Source organism: Haematobia irritans, chromosome 4 (genome assembly GCF_050003625.1).
Source record: "Haematobia irritans isolate KBUSLIRL chromosome 4, ASM5000362v1, whole genome shotgun sequence".
Taxonomy (NCBI): Eukaryota; Metazoa; Arthropoda; class Insecta; order Diptera; family Muscidae; genus Haematobia; species Haematobia irritans.
The window spans coordinates 105,953,725-105,976,444 of NC_134400.1; the positions used below are offsets into that span (position 1 = coordinate 105,953,725).

Consider the following 22,720-nt stretch of genomic DNA (forward strand, 5'->3'; position numbering starts at 1 on the left):
ATTATGGACCGATATGAACCAATTTTTGCATGGTTGTTAGAGACCATATACCAACACCATGTACCAAATTTCAGCCGGATCGGATGAAATTTGCTTCTCTTTGAGGCTCCGCAAGCCAAATCTGGAGATCGGTTTATATGGGGGCTATATATAATTATGGACCGATGTGGACCAATTTTTGCATGGTTGTTAGAGACCATATACCAACACCATATACCAAGTTTCAGCCGGATCGGATGGAATATGATTCTGTTAGAGGCTCCACAAGCCAAATCTGAGGGTCCCTTTATATGGGGGCTATACGTAAAAGTGGACCGATATGGCCCATTTTCAATACCATCCGACCTACATACTTGTAGGTCGGATGGTATTGAAACTACTTGTGCCAAGTTTCAAGTCGATAGCTTGTTTCGTTCGGAAGTTAGCGTGATTTCAACAGAAGGACGGACGGACATGCTTAGATCGACTCAGAATTTCACCACGATCCAGAATATATATACTTTATGGGGTCTTAGAGCAATATTTCGATGTGTTACAAACGGAATGACAAAGTTTATATACCCCCATCCTATGATGGAGGGTATAAAAAGTTAAAATTACGCGTTAAAAATATTTTATTTTATTATTTAAAAATATTTTATTTTATTATTTTTTTTTTTTTTTATATTTTATAGTTGGGCCTTTGGAACAACTTCCAAAGTTTTTTGCTGGGTAGATATAAGGCTGAATCAAATCTGTGAAGTTCATAAGTTGAAATGTATTTCGTTTCTATTCAATTAAGTCGTCATTTCCGACCGAGCAAAAATAATAAAATAGCAGAGAGCTTAAAAAAAATAAAGAAAGGAATGGACTGATTGGCGCTTACAAAAAGATATGCTCAGGATTAAACATAGTATATTTGCACATCATAAACAATATTTTGATTAAACAAATTCGGCAAATGTATATGCTTGAACCCGTATATACGGAAGTATATGTTACAAAGGCGATTTTTTAGGGTGTACGCTTTTTTACTGGTAGATTATACAAAAACTTTAAATCAAGGATGCTTCATTCCACACTAAAGCATTTTTTTTATATAAATTGAAAAATTATAATTAAAGCAAATTTCCCTTAAAGTAAAGAAAACCACTTTTGATTTAAAGAAATAATCTTTAAATTAACTGAGACAGTGAAACCCTCGACGAAAGTCATTAATGTTTCAAATCGAGTCCAAGACTTAAAAAATCTTCAAGAAAAATCTTCAAGAAAACTTTCTTTGAGTGCATTCCCAACCATCGCATTTCTTAAAATGTTGTATTTTTATGTAAATATTAAAAAGTATAATCAACCAATTTGAGTATAACTATCATGCAACATGGATATTTTGCTTTGCGTTAACGACATTTTTCCTTAGTTGGACCTTAAAGGGACAATAACATAGTGTCCCAAAAGTTAATTCAAATTTTCCTAAAACACAAAATTGACAAAATATAATATCTTTATGTACAGCTTAATTTTCTGTCAGTAATTACTTCGTTCTTGCCCAGCACGTTTTGCTATGGTTAAATAACACATGTCGAATGAATTCAGATGGCGGTTTTGCACATAGCGTTTGTGTAAATGAGGTGTAGAATTTCACAAATTAATTAACTATGACACTATAATCGGTTTTGGTTTGATACTATGCAATCTTGAAGTCCAGGCAGTTCTTTTGATTTTGGTGTGAATGTCTCAAATTTCTTCCAATAATGGTTATGATATTTGATTAACAAATAATAGCAATCAATTCCAGAATTACAAATATCTCATTCACCTTGAGTTAAAAAATACAATCCATCGTATACAATCCCACGCCAGGAAATGTGAAATGATTTCCCTATTGTATAAATAATTTTGTGTATATATTGACTTGTCACCCACACCCTGATAACATATCGCCTCGGTAACATATACTCCCAAATTAGGATTTTTTTCAAACAAAAAAAAAATTGTTTGTAGTGTGCAAACATATTACGGTTCACCCTAAGCATATCATTTTTTAAGACCCCTAATAGGCAATTCCTTTCTTTAATTATACCCTTCACCACTACTGTGGTACAGGATATAATAAGTTTGTGCATTTGTATGTAACGCCAAGAAGGAAAAGTCGGAGACCCATCGTTTAGTATACCGATCGTCTTAGAATTAAATTCTGAGTCGATTTAGCGATGTCCGTCTGTCTGTCTGTCCGTCTGTCTGTCTGTTGGTGTATTTTTATGTGCAAAGTACATCTCGCAGTTTTAGTCCGATTGTCCTAAAATTTGGTATAGGGTCCTGCTTTGGCTCAAAGACGATCCCTATTGATTTTGGAAAATCGGTTCAGATTTAGATATAGCTGCCATATATATTTTTCACCGATCTGGTCATAATTGGCGTGTATATCAACCGATCTTCCTCAAATTCCGTACATCCGAATATTTTATGAGTCTCGAAAAACTTGCAAAATATCAGCCAAATCGGTTCAGATTTAGATATAGCTCCCCTATATAGCTTTCGCCCGATTTACACTCATTTGCCCACAGAGGCCAATTTTTTGCTCCGATTTTGTTGAAATTTTGCACAGGGAGTAGAATTAGCATTATAGCTATGCGTGTCAAATTTGGTTGAAATCGGTTCAGATTTAGATATAGCTCCCATATATAGCTTTCGCCCGATTTACACTCAAATGACCACAGAGGCCAATTTTTTGCTCCGATTTAGTTGAAATTTTGCACAGGGAGTAGAATTAGCATTGTAGCTATTTGTGCCAAATTTTGTTGAAATCGGTTCAGATTTAGATATAGCTCCCATATATAACTTTCGGCCGATTTACACTCATTTGCCCACAGAGGCCAATTTTTTGCTCCGATTTAGTTGAAATTTTGCACAGGGAGTAGAATTAGCAATATAACTATGCGTGCCAAATTTGGTTGAAATCGGTTCAGATTTTGATATATCTCCCATATATAGCTTTCGCCCGATTTACACTCATATGACCACAGAGGCCAATTTTTAACTCCGATTTAGTTGAAATTTTGCACAGAGAGTAGAATTAGCATTGTAGCTATGCGTGCCAAATTTGGTTGAAATCGGTTCAGATTTAGATATAGCTCCCATATATATGTTTTTCTGATTTCGACAAAAATGGTCAAAATACCAACATTTTCCTTGTAAAATCGACACTGCTTAGTCGAAAAGTTGTAAAAATGACTCTAATTTTCCTAAACTTCTAATACACATATATCGAGCGATAAATCATAAATAAACTTTTGCGAAGTTTCCTTAAAATTGCTTCAGATTTAAATGTTTCCCATATTTTTTACTAGCATTGTGTTCCACCCTAGTGCATTAGCCGACTTAAATTTTGAGTCTATAGATTTTGTAGAAGTCTATCAAATTCTGTCCAGATCGAGTGATATTTAAATGTATGTATTTGGGACAAACCTTTATATACACTGTTAGAAAAATATGTTTTTCATATGTTCCGATATAAACAAAATGTGTTTCGGGCACAATTTTTAAACACAATATATTTAAGTGCAAGCATTTAATGTTCCTAAACTAACACTAAATATTTGGGACACATATGTTAATATGTTAGAATATATTATGTTTGGAGCATGAATGTTTCATAAAAATAATATATGTGAATGTAAACATATATAAATTTACAAATCTCGAGTAGACATATATATGTTGTGATATTTTATTCAGATAGCGACAGAGAGAGAGAGAGAATATAGAGATGGAAACCGGGAGGGTTGACGAAAGATATCAACATAACACAGCGAGAGAATCAAAAGGGAGCAATTTTTGTGAAACCGCTTGTATGTTGTTTCAGAAAACTGTTTTATGATAAGGCCAAAAATGTAATAAGCTTAAGTCTAAATATTATTTAATTTGAATATTAGAATGAGTATTCGGAGTAAAGAGAATAAACATTCGGAACCAAGAGAATAGACCAAGAGGAGTTGACGGACACCTTCAAGTAGAAAAGCGGACATTAAGTTCGAGTTTTGCAGCTAAAACAATTGAAAAAGATTATTTTCTTTAAAATGAATTATTAAAGAAAAGTAAAAGGCAAAACATTTCCATTTTAGAGTGATAATGCCAACTTAATACCGGCCTTAAAGGTAAAAATGAAATTATGTACAAATGTGTAAATTTAAAAAAAATGGTGTTCGGTCGGAGCAGTGATTGAACCCACGACCCTTTGCATTCAAGGCAGACATGCTAACCACTGCTCCACGTGGCCAACAAATGTATGTTTCTGTTAAATAATGTTATGTTTGCATGGGCTCGTGGGCGCTGCAAACTATGCTATATAAATGTAACTTATAACGATAATTGTCTACAGGTGACTATAACAGCTACGTAGCCCAGTGGATAGTGTGTAAGTATTACCACAACCCACACGCAAAGAAAACAAGTAAGGAAAGCCTAAAGTCGGGCGGGGCCGACTATATTATACTCTGCACCAATTTGTAAACCTAAATTTTCGATACCATATCACATCCGTCAAATGTGTTGGGGTCTATACACCCTCAAAAAATCGCTTCTCTAATATATGTTCCAAACATATTTTGCAGGAAGCACATATATTATTGGATACTGCCGAAACATTAATATGTTTGTTTTATGTGAACATATTATATGTTTGGAAGCCTTTTGAGCCCAAAAATATTATATGCTTGGAAGAAATTTTCCCAAAGACGATTGTGCTCATTCCCTAACATACTCGTAATTTTCACTTCCACGAAATATCTTAGTTCTTGGCACCTTTTTCTGTAATACAAATAATTTTGAAGAAATTATTCACTTTTATAAATTTTTTTAATTTTACCTTTCGCCTGCACGGAGAATCGAACCGAACAGTTTGTAAGCCAACACACTATCCACTGGGCTACGTAGCTGTTATAGTCACCAGCAGATAATTATCGTTATACGTTATATTTATATAGCATAGTTTGCAGCGCCCACGAGACCATGCAAACATAACATTATTTAACAGAAACATACATTTGTTTGCCACGTGGAGCAGTGGTTAGCATGTCTGCCTTGCATGCAAAGAGTCGTGGGTTCAATCCCTGCTCCGACCGAACACTTTTTTTAATTTACACATTTATATTTATACTATATTAAGTTTTTATAATGAAACTTCGAAATGTGGGTTATTAAAGATTTATAGTCAGTAACAGTGCTTGATATAAACGAAATTGACTGATTTTTGGATAAAATATTATTTTTTTATTGCAAAAATAACAATTTAGTAACAAAACACTGTTTTTGGTACAAAACTTTAAAATTTGGAAGGAATTCAAAAACTCTAACAAAAGAAGAACGTGGAGTCGAGTACAAACATACATAAATAATTTTATAATATAAACATAAATTTATTTAGGCTTGAACAGGTTTTTACTAGCATTTAACACCATCGCTCTAAAATGCTTTTTTTTTTTTTTTTTTTTTTGTATAACATTTTATTATATTATTATTAATTCATTTTTACAAATTAATTATATATATATACATTTATAAAAATATTTATAGCCTCAGCGCCATAATGGCATTATTGAGGCAATCTGGCTACATTTAAACTGTTAATGAAGTCAAAATTCAATTACAACATATTTCATTAAAAGAAAAAAAAAAATAAATAAATAATAATACTAATAATAATTTTAAATCTTTTTCTATTATATTTAGCATAAATTCAAATTCTGCTTATTCCCATCATCATATTATAAGCATTTCAATATTGTCAATTAGATGACGCTTTAATCTTTGTTTAAATATTGATATCGATTGTGCATCTTTAACATACAATGGCAAATCATTATATTCCATGCTTCCCATAAATTCGATTCTCTGCTTTGACATTTCCAAGCGACACCTGACAACGAACAAATTCATATGATTTCTTGTATTTATACCATGATTACGCTGGCGAAATCTTATGGTATGAAATCCTATATTGTGCAAAACTTTATAAACGTACGTTAAAATCTTAATAATTCATTTTAAAGAAAATAATCTTTTTAAATTGTTTTAGCTGCAAACTCGAACTAAATGCCCGCTTTTATATTTGAAGGTGTCCGTCAACTCCTCGTGGACTACTTATTAATAAAGTGGAACTAAACTTTGTTTTTATACATATTACTGTGTAATTTTTCACTATTTCCTCCTTATTTCATTTTACTGTCCCAACTCTAAAAAGAGTATAGTGCCCTTTCGTTATTTTTATGAAGAACCCTGATTTCTTTTAACGAACCAAGAAAAACATTGTGTCCATAATGCCAATATGAGAAACAAAACACATGTCCACACATACATAACATAAAATGCTGCTCTCAAGGCGAAAACATATGCTGTTTGTTTTTCAAATGTCTATTCTCTTGGTTCCGAATGTATATTCTCTTTATTCAAATTAAATAATATTTAGACTTAAGCATATCAATTTTTGGCCTTATCATAAAACAGTTTTCCGAAAGAACATACAAGCGGTTTCACAGAAATTGTTATCTGTTGATTCTTTCGCTGTGTTATGTTGATATCTTTTGTCAACTCTCCCGGCTTCCATCTCTATTTCTTTCTCTATACTGTCTCTGTCGCTTTGAATAAAATATCGCAACATATGTATGTTTAGTCGAAATTTCTAAATTTATACATGTTTGCATTCACACATATGATTTTTATGAAACATTCATTCCGCAAACATAATATATTCTAACATATTAACATAGATGTCCCAAACATTTAGTATTAGTTTAGGAACATTACATGTTTGCACTTAAATATATTGTGTTTTAAAATTGTGCCCGAAACACATTTTGTTTACATCGGAACATATGAAAAACATCTTTTTCTAAGAGTGTACAAATAATTGTCATTGACACACTGCAAAACATATTTACCTGATATTAAAGATTGCGCAACCTAAATTTTAGGATGTGCAATATACAAAATATTAAGGACAAATTTCTTTAAAATAATGCAATTTTAATTAAAATAAATTTTATAATCTTTGCTTCAAAAAATTTTTTTTCATTAAATTCAGGACACATATTTTGGAAATTTGCGTCCCTCCGTTAAAGCAGCATGTCTTTGAACCAAGGCAAATGAAATCGCTGTTTACTTTGAAGTTCGGACGAATGAACCTTTCCACAGCCTCTGGTTTAGATCTGGCTGGGATAGATAACTCAATTTTGGGTTCTTTATGCTAATTTCTTATGGAGAAAACATATTCGAATTGTCCTCTTACAAACTGAATCATCATTAGTCCCACTGTTCATCATCTCTTCATATAGCTCAAAATGATGATACCCAGTGGGAGTAAAGATAAATTAAATAATCTTTACTCCCACTGTGCATCAAAGGACAATTCGTAGATGTTTTCTCCATAAGAAGTTAGCAAAAAGGACCCAAAATTGAGTTATCTATCCCAGCCAGATCTAAACCAGAGGCTGTGGAAAGTTTCATTCGTCCGAACTGAAACATATACAGTCTGGCGTGTATATGTTAGATTTCAATCTGGCGCTTTCTTTTCAATTACTCTATTGATCAAGTTCCTTAATCTATTTTGTCCATAAAAACTCGAATAATATTTGTAAATTAAAAAAGTAATGCATTTGGACGTTAATCGCTTATTTCAGTATCAGGCTAATATGAAAAATAAAAATTCTTTATTTTAAAGATATGTATCCTTAATATTGTGTAAATTGCATGTCCTAAAATTTGTAAGTTGGATAATTCATTTCATAGTAGGTCAATATTTTCTTCAGTGTAGGTTACAGACATTCATTAATCAAAATTCCATTCTCTTTTGGCGATTTATTAACGAAGTTATTCATATATAAGTAAAACCACATATGTTACTAACAGATATATCAAAGTTAACTATATTTTCTTAATTAAAAAAAAAAAAACTTAAACCAAAGATGCAAAATGCTCAAAATAAGTTTTGACCTATATTTAAAGTTTTCTTATCTTTAATCCAAATATTCAATATCTCAGTTAATTTAAAAATTATTTCTTTAAATCAAAAATGTTTTCTGTTTAACGAAGGGATGCATATTCCAAAGCATCGTGGCCTAAATTTAAAGAAGAATATTTTTAAAGCAATGTTTATGAACTTTATTTTAAAGAAATTTTGTTCTTAATATTGTATAAATTTCATATCCTAAAATTTTGGTTGTACAATCCTCCACCATAGGATGGGGGGTATATTAACTTTGTCATTCCGTTTGTAACACATCGAAATAGTGCTCTAAGACCCCATAAAGTATATATATTCTGACTCGTGGTGAAATTCTGAGTCGATCTAAGCATGTACGTCCGTCTGTTGAAATAACGCTAACTTCCGAATGAAACAAGCTATCGACTTGAAACTTGGTACAAGTAGTTGTTATTGATGTAGGTCGGACGGTATTGCAAATGGGCCATATCGGACCACTTTTACGTATAGCCCCCATATAAAACGACGCTCAGATTTGGCTTGCGGAGCCTCTTGGAGGAGCAAAATTCATCCGATCCGGTTGAAATTTGGTACATGTTGTTAATATATGGTCTCTAACAACCATGCAAAAATTGGTCCATATCGGTTCATAATTATATATACCTACCATATAAACCGATCCCAAGATTTGGATTACAGAGCCTCTAAGAGAAGCAAATTTCATCCGATGCGGCTGAAATTTGGTACATGGTGTTAGTACATGGTCTCTAAAAACTACGCAAAAATTGGTCCACATCGGTCCATAATTATATATAGCACCCATATAAACCGATACCCAGATTTGGCTTACGGATCCTCTAAGAGAAGCAATTTTCATCCGATCGGGCTGAAATTTATTACATGGTGTTAGTATATGGTCTCTAACAGCCATGCAGGAATTGGTCCATATCGGTCCATATAAACCGATCCCCAGATTTGACCTCCGGAGACCCTTGGAAGAGCAAAATTCACCCGATCCGGTTGAAATTTGGTACGTGGTATTAGTATATGATCTCTAACAACCATGCGAAAATTGGTCCATATCGGTCCATAATTATATGTAGCCCCCATTTAAACCGATCCCCAGATTTGACCTCCGGAGCTCTTGGAGTAGCAACATTCATCCGATCAGGTTGAAATTTGATACGTGGTGAAATTTGGTACATTGCTCTAGTATTTGGCCGCTAACAACCATGCTAAAATTGGTCCATATCGGTCATTAGTTATATATAGCCGATCTCCAAAAATAATCTACCAAATTTGTATTTCTATAGAAAATTTGGCAAAATTTTATTACTATAGAAAATTTTGTCAAAATGTTATTACTATACAAAATTTTGTCAAAATTTTATTTCTATAAAAAATTTTGTCAAAATTTTATTTCTACAGAAAATTTTGTCAACATTTTATTACTATACAAAATTTTGTTTCTATAGAAAATTTTGTCAAAATTTTATTACTATAGATAATTTTGTCAAAATTTTAATTCTATAAAAAAATTTTGTCAAAATTTTATTTCTACAGAAAATTTTGTCAAAATTTTATTACTATACAAAATTTTGTCAAGATTTTATTTCTATAGAAAATTTTATTACTATACAAAATTTTGACAAGACTTCATTTCTATAGAAAATTTTGTCAAAATTTGGGAGCCACCGTGGTGCAATGGTTAGCATGCCCGCCTTGCATACACAAGGTCGTGGGTTCGATTCCTGCTTCGTCCGAACACCAAAAAGTTTTCAGCGGTGGATTATCCCACCTCAGTAATGCTGGTGACATTTCTGAGAGTCTCAAAACTTCTCTAAGTGGTATCACTGCAATATGGAACGCCGTTCGGACTCGGCTATAAAAAGGAGGTCCCTTGTCATTGAGCTTAACATGGAATCGGGCAACACTCAGTGATAAGAGAGAAGTTCACCAATCTGGTATCACAATGGACTGAATAGTCTAAGTGAGCCTGATACATCGGGCTGCCACCTAACCTAATCTTGTCAAAATTTTATTGTTATAGAAAATTTTGTCAAAATTGTATTTCTATAGAAAATTGTGTCAAACTGAATTATATACGTATTTAATCGGCCTTTTTTTACCCTCCACCATAGGATGGGGGATATATTAACTTTATCATTCCGTTTGTAACACATCGAAATATTGCTCTAAGACCCCATAAAGTATATATATTCTGGGTCGTGGTGAAATTCTGAGTCGATCTGAGCATGTCCGTCCGTCCGTCAGTTGAAATCACGCTAACTTCCAAACGAAACAAGCTATCGACTTGAAACTTGGCACAAGTAGTTGTTATTGATGTAGGTCGGATGGTATTGCAAATGAGCCATATCGGTAATCTTTTACGTATAACCCCCACATAAACGGACCCCCAAATTTGGCTTGCGAGGCCTCTAAGAGAAGCAAATTTCATCCGATCCGGCTGAAATTTGGTACATGGTGTTAGTATATGGTCTCTAACAACCATGCAAAAATTGGTCTTTATCGGTCCATAATTATATATAGCCCCCATATAAACCGATCACCAGATATGACCTCCGGAGCCTCTTGGAAGACCAAAATTCATCGGATTCAGTTGAAATTTGGTACGTGGTGTTAATATATGGCCTCAAACTCCCATGCAAAAATTGGTCTTTATCGGTCCATAATTATATATAGGCCCCATATAAACCGATCCCCAGATTTGACCTCCAGAGCCCCTTGGAAGAGCAAAATTCTTCCCATTCGGTTGAAATTTGGTACGTGATGTTAGTATGTGGTATCCAACAACCATGCAGGAATTGGTTCCTATCAGCCCATAATTACATATAGCTCCCATATAAACCGATCTACAGATTTGACCTCCGGTGCCTTTTGGAGAAGCAAAATTCATCCGATCTGCTTGAAATTTGGTACGTGGTGATCGTATATAATATTAAACAACCATGCCAAAAGTGGTCCATATCAGTCGATAATCATATATAGCCCCATATAAACCGATCCCGAGATTTGGTTTTGGATCCTGTTGTAGGAGCAAATTTCATCCGAGTGAGTTCAAATTTGGTACATTGTGCTAGTATATGGTCGTTGACAACCATGCCTAACTAGGTCCATAACGGTCTATAGTTATATATATCCCTCAGATAAATCGATTTCCAATCATACAAAAATTGGTCCATATCAAGTTCATAATTGTATATAGCCCCCATATAAGCGACCCCCATATTTCAATTCTGGCTCTCTACGTACCGTGCAAAAGTCCATATCGATTCGTAATTATTTGTAGACTTAACTATACATAACTTTTTTGTCTAATATATACCACGTATGGACTAACTCACAATTTAGAAAACGATGTTAAGAAGTTTTAATATACCACAACCCAAGTAATTCGATTGTGGATGACAGTCTTTCGTAGAAGTTTCTACGCAATACACACTGAAAAAACAGCATGCCCGGTTCCAAAGATTTTGTCTTTACTTTAAAAAATTTGGTGTTGATTCCGAGCCAAAGAAGCGGAGAATACAAGTAAGGATACTTTTAAGACCCAATTCTCTTTTAGATTTGGGTTTTGTGTACTTGCTTCTAGGAAGCAAATTTTAATTTTTCGCTTTCTCATCTTTTTTTCTTCATATGCTATCAAAGTCCTTTAAAAACGAGTTAACGGCAACTTTATTTTCCAAATTAAGACTCGACTTCCAGTAGAAATTATGCTATGTTTCAAGTAAAAAACTTCTTTAAAATAAAGTGTTGAAAACCATGTCCTATTTTTGAACGATTTTTTGCTTTGTAGTCAAGATACAAAAAGACAACTAATTTAAAAACAATTTCATAAAATTTAAAGAATATTTCTGAATTGTTAAAGTCAAGTTGACCTTAGCCCAAACATTTTTTCTTTCATGTTATGATACCATTTTTAATTCAAATCACTTAATTATAAGGACAATACGATTTCATTGAAAAGTTTATCGACTTTTGGACAAGGAAAAAAACTTTATATTAGAGAAATGCGTCTTCTATGCTAAGCAAAATACGCTCAATGATTTTGCAATAATAATGTACCACATTACGCAATCCTTAACTTATGAAAATTTCTCCCTTAAATCTCTACGTCCAATTTGGAAATCTTAAATTTTTTTGGAAATAGTATTGTTCTTAAAATATCAATATTGCTACGCACACAAAAAAGATTTAGATAACATACCATAATTGAGATTTAGGCAAACAATACCACGTATATCATAGATGTGTTTCGATAATCGTATAGCATGAGGCGGGTAGTTCAATGAATAAAGGAAGCAACAACCCCTGAAATGATTATAGACTCAACGACGTCAGTTCGTATGCGTATGTTTTTGACATTTATGGACTAGACATTAATCGCTTCTATTGGCAACAGTATGTTGCAGTTACAGACATTTTGCTTGAATTTCTTCTCGTGCACAACAGTGTTTTCTTTGAAATCAATGAAATGTGTCAAAACGAGAATGTGACTGCGGTCGATGATTTTCTATGGGAAGAAGTCACAGGTATTTAAAAAATGTTATAATACTGTGAACATATGGTTAGTTAATGCATACACTGAAAAAAATATTGTCGTGAGGCCAAAGATGTCATGTCCTTAAAATACGAACGCAAAGTTTGCTTAGCGTTGAAGACGCATTTCTCTAATATAAAGTGTTTTTCCTTGTCCAAAAGTCGAAAAACTTTTCAATGAAGTCCTGTTGATTGGACTTAAAAATGGGTATCATAACATGAAAGAAAAACTTTTTTGGGCTAAGGTCAACTTGAATTTAATAATTCAGAAAAATTCTTTAAAATTAATGAAATTGTCTTTAAATTTGTTGTCTTTTTGCATCTTGACTACAAAGCAAAAAATCTTTCAAAAAAATAGGACATGTTTTTCAACACTTTATTTTAAAGACGTTTTTTACTTGAATCATAGCATAATCTCCGATGGGAGTCGTGTCTGAGTTTGGAAAATAAAGTTGTCGTTAACTTGTTTTTAAAGGACTTTGATATCATATGAAGACAAAAGTTGAAAAAGAGAGTCAAGTACACAAAACCTAAATTTAAAAGAAAATTGTACTTTACCCTCTAATGCCCAATCCCGCCTTTAGGCGGGCTTCATAAAATCAGTAAGATTTTAGTAAAGCCCACCTTAAGACAACAAAAATAGGTAAAATATAAAGAAAACTTAGTAAAATCTGTTCAAGAGGCTTTGCAGCATTTGCTGAATTTTACCGCATACATTTTTCTTGTTTCGTTTTCTTGTTTTTGTGTCGTTAACATTGAATATTTAATCAGCTGGCAAAAAAAATTGGGGCATTAAAAGTATCCTTACTTGAATTCTGCGCTTCTTTGGTTCGGAATCAATACCAAAATTGTTAAAGTAAAGACAAAATCTTTGGAATCGGGCATGTTTTTTTTTTAGTGTAGGTTTGCAACAACAAAACAGACAAGTATATACGACCATAATCTCAGCCAGGCCGAATCTTATGTTCCCTACACCATGGATTGCGTAGAAACTAAAGGCTGCAATCCACAATCGAATTACTTGGGTTGTGGTAACACTTGGGGGTCGGTTAATATGGGAGCTATATATAATTATGGACCGATATGAATCAACATTTATTAACGAATAATTTTGTATTTAATTTCATTTTTATACCCTCCACCATAGGATGGGGGTATATTATATATTTGTCATTCCGTTTGTAACACATCGAAATATTGCTCTAAGACCCCATAAAGTATATATATTCTGGGTTGTGGTGAAATTCTGAGTCGATCTGAGCATGTATGTCCGTCCGTCTGTTGAAATCACGCTAACTTCCGAACGAAACAAGCTATCGACTTGAAACTTGGCACAAGTAGTTGTTATTGATGTAGGTCGGATAGTATTGCAAATGGGCTATATCGGTCCACTTTTACGTATAGCCCCCATACAAACGGACACCCAAATTTGACTTGCCGATCCTCTAAGAGAAGCAAATTTCATCCGATCCGGCAGAAATTTTGTACATGGTGTTAGAATATGGTCTCTAACAACCATGCAAAAATTGGTCCACATCGACCCATAATCATATATAGCCCCCAAATACACCGATCCCCCGATTTGGATTGCCGAGCCTCTAAGAGAAGCAAATTTCATCCGATCCGGCTGAAATTTGGTACATGGTGTTGGTATATAGTCTCTAACAAACATACAAAAATTGGTCCATATCGGTCCATAATTATATATATCCCCCATATAAACCGGTCCCCGATTTGGCTTGTCGAGCCTCTAAGAGAAGCAAATGTCATCCGATCCGATTGAAATTAGGTACATGGTGTCAGCATATGATCTCTAACAACCATGCAAAAATTGGTCCACATCGGTCCATAATTATATATAGCCCCCATATAAACCGATCCCCAGATTTGGCTTGCGGAGCCTCTAAGAGAAGCACATTTCATCCGATCCGATTGAAATTAGGTACATGGTGTCAGCATATGATCTCTAACAACCATGCAAAAATTGGTCCACATCGGTCCATAATTATATATAGCCCCCATATAAACCGATCCCCCGATTTGGCTTGCGGAGCCTCTAAGAGAAGCGAATTTCATCCGATCCGGCCGAAATTTGGTACATGATGTTAATATATGGTCTCTAATGATCATGCAAAAATTGGTCCACATCAGTCCATAATTATATATAGCCCCCATATAAACCGGTCACCAGATTTGACCTCCGGAGCCTCTTGGAAGACCAGGCAGGTCGCTAAAAACATGTCTTTATTTTAAAGAAGCCGCATCTTTGGCTCGGGATCAATACCAAAATCCTTAAGGATGGTCAAAATCATTGGCTCCAAACAAATTTTTTTGAGTGTAAGGTCAACTTTTAATAACTCATAAAAATTCTTCAAAATTAATTTGTTGAAATTTTCCAACTTGAATTCGTTCCAAATTAGGACATGTTTTCATTAACGTAGCTAGACAATTTTCATTGGGGGGGGAGGGGGGCTATAGCCCCCTAGCTAAGAATTTATAGACTGAACATAACATATAGGTTCAATTAATGTTTTATTTCATAAAAATGAATAAAAAATTAGACATCAAAATAACTCGACAATTAATTTATAATAAAGCAACTAAAAGTAGTTCCACACTTTTCCCACAAAAAAAATTGGGAGTTGTTCTAAAGGCACAACTTTAAAATTACTTCCAAAAATGTCCTCACAAAGAAGTTAACTATTTTAACTACACAGGAAGTTTTTTTAAATTCAATTTTTTTTTTCATCTTTTAATTGGTAATTTTTTGTTTTCTTTTTTTTCAAATTGTTAATAAAAAGAGTAAGAATAAATAAACTGGTACAAATTATTAAAATTTTTCCCTAAACCCAATTATTCAAATTTTACCCTAAACCCTACCCTACAGGTCTGGGAGATAAACCTCAGTTGCATATTTAAGAAAATTAAGGTGTACATGTCTATAGGGGCTTCGTGTCAATCTCATATATCTCATATTCAATATTGCCAGGGAAAATGTTCGGTTTACCCTACAAGGACAAAAAGTCCCTACTTTCCCATACGTTCCCAAACAATTTTCCCTACAATATTTTTCGTTAAATTTAAACAAATTTTATAAAGCAACAAGTATATACAGCACTAAATTCGGCCGGGCCGAATCTTAAATACCCGCCACCATGAACCAAATATTAGGGTTTCCTTTAAAATTTCAGGAGGGCTGGAGGACTTGAGGACACTTCCCGAAGATAAATTTAAAGATTTCACCTATGAGGACTATATCAGATTCTGGATTTATAAGAACCATTTATGTTTGAGTTTTAGAGGAATCATTAACATCTCTTGTAAGTGTGCAAGAAAATTATAAAATAACGTCTTGATTTGAAATCTTAAATCTGTTTAAGTAAAATCTGGAAATTTTACATTGAGTTTCAAGCAATTTTCATGATCAGTACGCCTTCTACACCCTCAACAAGTGAAGTCGGTCTATATGGAGGCATTACCAAATGAACCGATAAAAACTTAATCCGATACACGTTTTTGTGAGCCTAAAATGCCAGAATATTTACAATTTCAGGCAAATCAGATAATGGTGGACCGATACTCACCATTTTCGGCACACCTCTTTATGGTCCTAAAATACCTCTAGATTTCCAATTTCAGACAAATTGGATAAAAACTACGGTTTCTATAAGCCCAAGACCCCAAATCGGGAGGTCGTTTTATATGGGGACCATACCAAAACATGGACCGATACTCACAATTTTTGGCACACGTATTTGTGGTCCTACAATACCTCTAGATTTCCAATTTCAGGTAAATTGAATAAAAACTGCGGTTTCTATAAGCCCAAGAAGTAAAATCGGGAGATCGGTCTATATGGGGGCTATACCAAAACATGGACCGATACTCACCATTTTTGGCACACGTATTTGTGGTCCTACAATACTTCTAGATTCCCAATTTCAGGTAAATTGAATAAAAACTGCGGTTTCTATAAGCCCAAGAAGTAAAATCGGGAGATCGGTCTATATGGGGGCTATACCAAAACATCGACCGATACTCACCATTTTTGGCACACGTATTTGTGGTCCTACAATACCTCTAGATTTCAAATTTCAGGCAAATTGGATAAAAACTACGATTTCTATAAGCCCAAGACCCCAAATCGGGAGGTCCGTTTATATGGGGACTATATCAAAACCTGGACCGATATAGCCCATCTTCGAACTTGACCTGCCTGCAGACAAAAGACTAGTTTGTGCAAAATTTCAGCACGATTACTTCATTATTGAAGACTGTAGCGTGATTACAACAGACAGACAGACGGACAGACGGACAGACGGACAGACGGACATCGTTATATCGTCTTAGAATTTCTCCCTGATCAAGAATATATATACTTTATATAGTCGGAAATCGATATTTCGATGTGTTACAAACGGAATGACAAACTTATTATACCCCCGTCACCATTCTATGGTGGTGGGTATAAAAATGGTTCTAAATACATACTTTATTATCATAAAACATGAAAATACAACGTATATAACCTGGAAAATAAGTTTGTATAACCACCACTATTGCCACAGTTGGTAGAATTCTACCAACTAGAAATAAAATTTTGGAAAAAGTTTCTATAAATAAATTTTTTTGAGAAATTTTTCTATAAAAATAAAATTTGATAATAAAAGTAATAGAAATAAAATTTTTCTGAAAAAATTCCATAGAAATTCCATAAAATTTTGAGAACATTTTTTATAGAAATAATATTTTGAAAAAAAAAAATCTACAGAAATACAATTTTGACAAAATTTTCTATAGAAATAAATTGTTGACAAAATTTTCTTCAGGAATAAAGTTTTGACAAAAATGTCTATAGAAATATTTGTTTGGTAGATTTTTGGTAATCTTAGAATTTTGTGAGATTTTTTTTTTTGGCAAGAGTGGTAACTGTTGTTACCACACATTGTTAAATATCAAGCCTTGCGGGCTTCTAATTTCCTCCTCTAGAGCCACCAAAATGTAAAAATTACTACAAATTGTGTTGAGTTAAAATGTGCCTACATTGTGGCCCTACGTCCTCCGAGATGCTAAATATTAGAAAAAACCTACATATAGGGAATTTCCCCAAATTTCTAGCAACACTGGCTGTAGTTGATATTGCACCTACGGAGTTAGTATGCCACTAATATTGAGCCCATTATTAAAAAAGAAAAAATCGCTCAATTAGTGTGGGTAATAAATCCAAATTTGTAAAAATCGAGCAATATTCTTATGTAAGAGCTACAAGTACGTATAAATACGATCGGCCAGTACATCAAAATTTGAATTTTGAGTAACACTGGTTAATAAATAAGAGTACTATGGCCAAATTTGGGAAAAATCGAGCGATGCATATATATGGAAGCTATATCTAAATCTGAACCAATTTGCAGAACATTTTGCGGGTTTGATTAATACCATAAAAGGTTACCTTGTGCAAGATTTGAGTAAGATCAGTTAAGAAATGAGGGCTGTATGGTCAAACATAAGGTTATTAGGCGCGAAGTTTTCAAAATCGGGCGATACATATATGGGAGCTATATCTACATCTGAACCGATTTCGATGAAATTTTGCACATATAGTTAGTACTATAGAGGACTAGATCTAGCCAACTTTGAGTAAGATCGGTTAATAAATAAGGGTCTATGACCAAATGTGGGAAAAACGGGCGATACATATATATGGGAGCTATAGCTACATCTGAACCGATTTCGATGATTTTTTGCATATATAGTTAGTGCTATAGAGGACTACATTTAGTCAAATTTGAGTAAGATCGGTTGATAAATAAGGGTTTTATGGCCAAATTTAGAAAAAATGGGCGGTACATATATATGGGAGCTATAGCTAAATCTGAACCGATTTCGATGATTTTTTGCACATATAGTTAGTGCTATAGAAGATTACATTTAGCCAACTTTGAGTAAGATCGGTTGATAAATAAATGTTTTGGGGCCAAATTTGGGAAAATCGGGCGATACATATATATGAGAGCTATATCTAAATCTGAACCGATTTGGATGAAATTTTGCAGACTTGAAGGGCGATGAAAAATATTACCTTTAGCCAAATTTGGTGACGATTCGTTTGACAAAAAGCGCAACGTGACCCCATTTGTCTAAATCGGGCGATACATATATATGGGAGCTATATCTAAATTTGATCCGATTTCTTCCAAATTCAATAGCGTTTGTCCTTGTGCCCAAAAAAACTCCCTGTACCAAATTTCACCAAAATTGGTTAATAATTGCGACCGGAATCCTGTGAACAACAAATACATGGACAGACGGACGGACACCAAGCGCTAGATCGACTCAGGAGGTGATTCTGAGTCGATCGGTATATATTTTATTGGGACTAAAATCAATATTTCTGGTAGGAACATTTTTTGGCAGATCAAACTTACTATAACATACCCTACTATGTGGTTTAGGGTATTATTATTTATTTGGGAAAATATTACAAACTTTTCTAATTCACATTCAAAACACTGAATTCGGATCACACCTAAGAAGTGATGCAAATTCATTGCAACGGCTGTTGAAACGGTGGACATTCGTCCTATGACAAGTTCATTATACATTCATCGCTTCTCCACCAATTTTGCACCACTTTTCACTTCTTTTTTGGCGACGCTTTTCTGCCTAATTATTAAGAAATTAATTTATGAAAGAATAGTTTTAATATCAATTACTATATAGGAACTTAAATCATAATTTCAATCACAGCTTTGTTTCATGAATATCAGACTTCAAACATTCACTTATAATAAAGAAACTAACTCACAATTTAGAAGACAATGTTGAGAAATAAAACTATATATTGTCATCGGCAACTGCTACCACAACCCAAGTAATTCGTTGTGCATGAGTCTTTAGCGGAACTTTGTGCGGTTGTATGTACTTGTTTAATTTTTATAAAAACAATGGAAAATCATAAATAGGTTTTCAAATTCTGGGGGGGGAGATAAAATTTTTCTGGCTTAGACCACCCCCCCCCCTGCCCAGAGGCCTTCCTACGCTTATGCATGTTTTTCAAAACTTTGTTTTAAAGACGTTTTTTACTTGAAACATAGCATAATTTTTACTTGAAGACGAGTATGAATTTGAAGATTTAAGTTTTAGCTTGTTTTTAAAAGACTTTGATTGTGCATGAAGAAAAATGCTGAAAAACAAATAAATTAAATTTTGTTTACTAGAATCAAGTACGCAAAACTCAAACTTAAAAGAGAATTGAGTCTAAAATGTGTCCTTACTTCAATTTTCCGCTTCTTCGGAATCAATACCAAAATCATTAGTGCAAAGACAAAACCTTTGGCTTCGGGCATGTTTTTTGTCAGTGAACAAATTTAGAAGACAATGTTAGGAAGTATTATAATACTATTGGCAACTGTTACCTCAACCCAAGGAGTGTACATAGGATTCGGCCAGGCCGAACTTTTTTATGTAAATAATGCTAAAATATATTTTCCAATAGATTTAATACATAAAATTTATTTATTTGTTTATAGGCGATCGCGAAATCTTAGCGAAAAGAAACGTCGTGACCAATTCAATTCTCTGGTTAACGATTTGAGTGCTTTGATAACTACATCCAATCGGAAAATGGACAAATCGACAGTTCTAAAGTCAACCATCAACTTTCTGAAACATCACAATGGTAAGTATATACAACCAAATAAGTCCAGTTGAAATTTGTATAGCCCTCTAATAACCATGCAAAAATTGGTTTATATCAGACCATAATTGTATATACACGCAAAAAATTAATTCTTTCCTCCCAAACGAAATTTTAGACAAACAAAGTTCGTTTCTCATTTGCTTTTCGCTGTAAGGAAGTGTTTTTGGAAGAAAAGTATATACTTTTTGTGATAAACGTTTATTCTTTTCCAGGATGTAAAAACAATTTCATAAAGACAAACTCAAAAAAAAATTGTTTTCTTGCAAATTGCATTTTCCCTCACATCTTTCTCACATCCACGAGGTTTTTTAGTTCTTAACACCTTTTCCTGTAATACCAACAATGTGGAAGAAATTATACGATTTTATAAATTTTTAAATTTTTTTTTTACCTTTCGCCTGGACGGAGAATCGAACCGCGGACCATGCACTTTGTAAGCCAACACACTAACCACTGAGCTATGTACCTGTTATGGTAATCAATAATATGGTAATCAATTAATAACAATACTGTAATAATCTAACCATGTTACTCCAGTACTATAATTTATAAGATGTAATCTTGTTGTACTGGAAATACCATTCAATAAATGAAATGAAATGAAATGAAATATCCATATAAGTTATATTTATATAGCATAGCTTGCGGCGCCCACGAACCGAATAAACAAAGTTTATTTAACACAATCAAACATTTAGTTTGGCACCGTGGAGCAGTGGTTGCTACGTCCGACTTGCATGTCAAAGGTCGTGGGTTCGATCCCTGCTCCGACCAAAGTTTTTTTTTTGTACATATATTCCAGATATGTTCGGAAGATTCCGAAAAAATGTTCAACATTACATTGTAGTATATTAAATTTTGAACTGTAAAATGTGTCTTATTAAAGACCTAAAGTCAGAAAAGAACAGTGTTTGATATAAACGAAATGGACTGTGTTGTTGTTTCAAAAATAACTTTTTTTATTGAAAACATAAAAAATTTGTAACAAATGAATTTTTTTGGTGATAAAAGTTTAAAATTTTCGAAGCAATTCAAAAAACTCTAACAAAAGAAAAACGTTTTCGGTACACGTTTTCCAAACGTTTTTTTTTTCTTTGCGAATTTCGGGGTACTACGGTACTGACCGGGGTGAAAAAGTATTGAAAAAAGTACTATAGTACTGCATTTTCCATCCCTGCAGTTATTACGTACTCTTCCGAACTTTCATTTTCAACAATGAAGAGATTAAAGACATATCTTAGAAATTCGACTAGCGAGAGTAGACTCAATGGATTGGCATTAATGTCGGTTCATCGCCGAATAAATGTGCCGACTGAAGAAGTAATTGATTTGTTTGCTGCCCAAAAAGCCCGTCGGCTCAATTTAATATTATAAAAATATTGTATACATACCTATGCATAAATAAAATTTTCTACACATGAGATTATATGAATATTTATACCCTTCACCACTACTGTGGTACAGGGTATAATAAGTTTGTGCATTTGTATGTAACGCCAAGAAGGAGTAATCATAGACCAACCTTTTAGTATACGGATCGGCTTAGAATTAAATTCTGAGTCGATTTAGCGATGTCCGTCTGTCTGTCTGTCCGTCTGTCTGTCTGTTGATGCATTTTTCTGTCTATCAAATTCTTCCAGATCGAGTGTTATTTAAATGTATGTATTTGGGACAAACCTTTATATATAGCCCCCAACACAGTTGACGGATGTGATATGGTATCGAAAATTTAGATCTACAAAGTGGTGCAGGGTATAATATAGTCGGCCCCGTCCGACTTTAGACTTTCCTTACTGGTTTTTTTTTAAGTTGAACCCCCCGAATTAAAATCCTGGCTACGGCCTTGTCGTCTACAACCGTGCATCAAGCCAAAAAACGAGCCGGACTATCGACTTACAAGAAGGTAGTGACTCCAAATCGCGATGATAAACAAAATACGACGGCCAAAGCGCGATCCCAGAGGCTGTACACGACGATGCTGACGAAGTTTGACTGTGTGGTAATGGACGACGAAACCTACGTCAAAGCTAACTACAAGCAGCTTCCGGGACAGGAGTTTTATACGGCAAAAGGAAGGGGAAAGGTAGCAGATATTTTCAAGCACATAAAACTGTCAAAGTTCGCAAAGAAATATCTGGTTTGGCAAGCCATCTGTACCTGTGGCTTGAAAAGCAGCATTTTACGTGAAAGAGTGTTTGAATAAACGTCTGCTACCTTTCCTGAAGAAACACGGTTGTTCCGTACTGTTTTGGCCGGATTTATCATCTTGCCATTACGGTAAAAAGGCCATGGAGTGGTACGCCGCCAACAACGTGCAGGTGGTTCCCAAGGACAAGAACCCTCCCAACACGCCAGAGCTCCGCCCAATTGAGAAATACTGGGCTATTGTCAAGCGGAACCTAAAGAAGACCAAAAAAACTGCTAAGGACGAGCAGTAGTTCAAGGCAAACTGGCTTTCTGCGGCGAAGAAGGTGGACAAGGTGGCTGTACAAAATCTGATGGCA

The 22,720-nt window shown here is 34.1% G+C and overlaps 1 protein-coding gene across 3 annotated transcripts in view; it reads left to right on the forward strand.

The window, feature by feature from the left end:
* The window catches only part of Clk (circadian locomoter output cycles kaput protein Clock), a 128,177-nt gene that overhangs the window by 96,407 nt on the left and 9,050 nt on the right, over positions 1-22,720 (forward strand). For all 3 annotated transcript variants that reach the window (XM_075305130.1, XM_075305132.1, XM_075305131.1), the window contains one exon: positions 20,047-20,195. In XM_075305130.1, coding sequence (XP_075161245.1) covers positions 20,047-20,195 — 149 coding nt within the window. The remainder of the gene's footprint in view (positions 1-20,046; positions 20,196-22,720) is intronic.